The 1,431-nt window shown below is 55.6% G+C and overlaps 1 protein-coding gene across 1 annotated transcript in view; it reads right to left on the reverse strand.

The window, feature by feature from the left end:
- The window catches only part of DHRS13 (dehydrogenase/reductase 13), a gene marked incomplete in the record, with an annotated part of 26,787 nt that overhangs the window by 25,017 nt on the left and 339 nt on the right, over positions 1-1,431 (reverse strand). The window contains 3 exon segments of the mRNA XM_027767124.1: positions 1-70; positions 259-382; positions 1,301-1,419. Of these exon segments, the coding sequence (XP_027622925.1) occupies positions 1-70; positions 259-382; positions 1,301-1,419 (313 nt within the window).

A 1,431-nucleotide genomic window follows, 5' to 3' on the forward strand; every position in this document is an offset into this window, starting at 1 on the left:
AAGGGGCCGATGTGGTTTACCCGCAGCAGTAGATTAAACGTCTCCCGGGTCCGGCCACAGGAACTGATCCCTGGGGTAGGGGCTAGATGTGAGCAGCTGCTCCAGAAGGAGCCCCGCAGGTGTTGGCATCCCCATCTGTGGGATGTGAGTAGGGGGCATCCTTCCCATGTGTCCACAGGCCCCCTGACAGAGTCCAGCTGAAGAGGGCAGCTGCCCCTGGCCACCCCCCACCCCCCTGCAGGGCCTGCTGCCCCTCACCAGCATTGTGGATAAGGATGTCCAGCCGTGGCTCGGAGCTCAGGAAGGCAGTTGCAAAGGCCCGCACGGAGGCCAGACTGGCCAAGTCCAAGGCCATGAAGATGACCTCATTGTTCCCACTCTCCTGTGGAGCGGCAAGGGCTTGTCAGCAGGCACTCCCTCCTCTTCCCTCTCCCCAGGCACCAAATTTTGACAGGCCTACTGGTACTAAAATCTGCCCCTGCACATTAGCATATGGCAGATCAGTATGCGGATTTGAATCCTGACTTTACCTCTTGCTAGAGTGTGACCTTGGGCAAGATGCTTAATCTCTCTGGGCCTCCATTCTCTCACTGTGGGATGGGAATAACAATACTAGTACCTCTCTCGCAGAGTGGAGTGAGGAGTTAACGAGTTAATGTATGTAAAATGCACACAGCACAGGTACTCGCCATTGTTATTATCACCCCTTCCCCCATTATTACTTACCTAAGTCTGTAACCGACTTCTCATTGGTCTTTCACCCATTACACACCCTCTTTCTCTCTCCAGTCCAAGAACCACAGTCACAAAGGAATTGGTCTCAGATAATTTCACAGTTGTGACAGTGATCTCTGGACCATCCTACAAAACCAAGCTCCTCAATAGTATCATGACTCAGAGCCTCCAGCCCCTTCGTTTTGCCCCTCCTCATATTCTGTGCTCCAACTTCACGAGATCCTGTTTTTCAGTCTCAAATGAGAACAGCTGTGTCGCCTCAGGGCCTTTGCATACGCTGTTCCTGCTGCTGTTCCCATGCCTACTGTTTTTCATTAACCTAACCCTATTGATCCTTAAATCAGCAATTTAAAACAGCAAGTTCTTCCTTCCGGAAGTCCCCTCCCCACCTTGGTCCTGGTGCCCCTACCACCTTATGAGACCAGAACATTCTGCACCCTCTCTTCTGCGCTTAACGGACCCCGCCGAACTGTCCTCTCAGGAACTGGATCCGGAGCCGCTCTGCCCGCCCTCGGTGACCCATGTGTCCTCGGCTGACGTCCCAGCAGCCGCAGCGTTCCCTTACCTGGCGGAGATCGAAGACAGCCGCCTCCCCGCGCTCCCGGCTGCGACAGGCCAGCACCACGCGCGCTCCTCGGCGCGCCAGCTCCAGCGCCGTCATCTTCCCGATGCCGCTGTTGGCGCCTGCGGATGGCG

The sequence above is a fragment of the Tupaia chinensis genome, unplaced genomic scaffold (genome assembly GCF_000334495.1).
Source record: "Tupaia chinensis unplaced genomic scaffold, TupChi_1.0 Scaffold143921_1, whole genome shotgun sequence".
Lineage (NCBI taxonomy): Eukaryota > Metazoa > Chordata > Mammalia > Scandentia > Tupaiidae > Tupaia > Tupaia belangeri.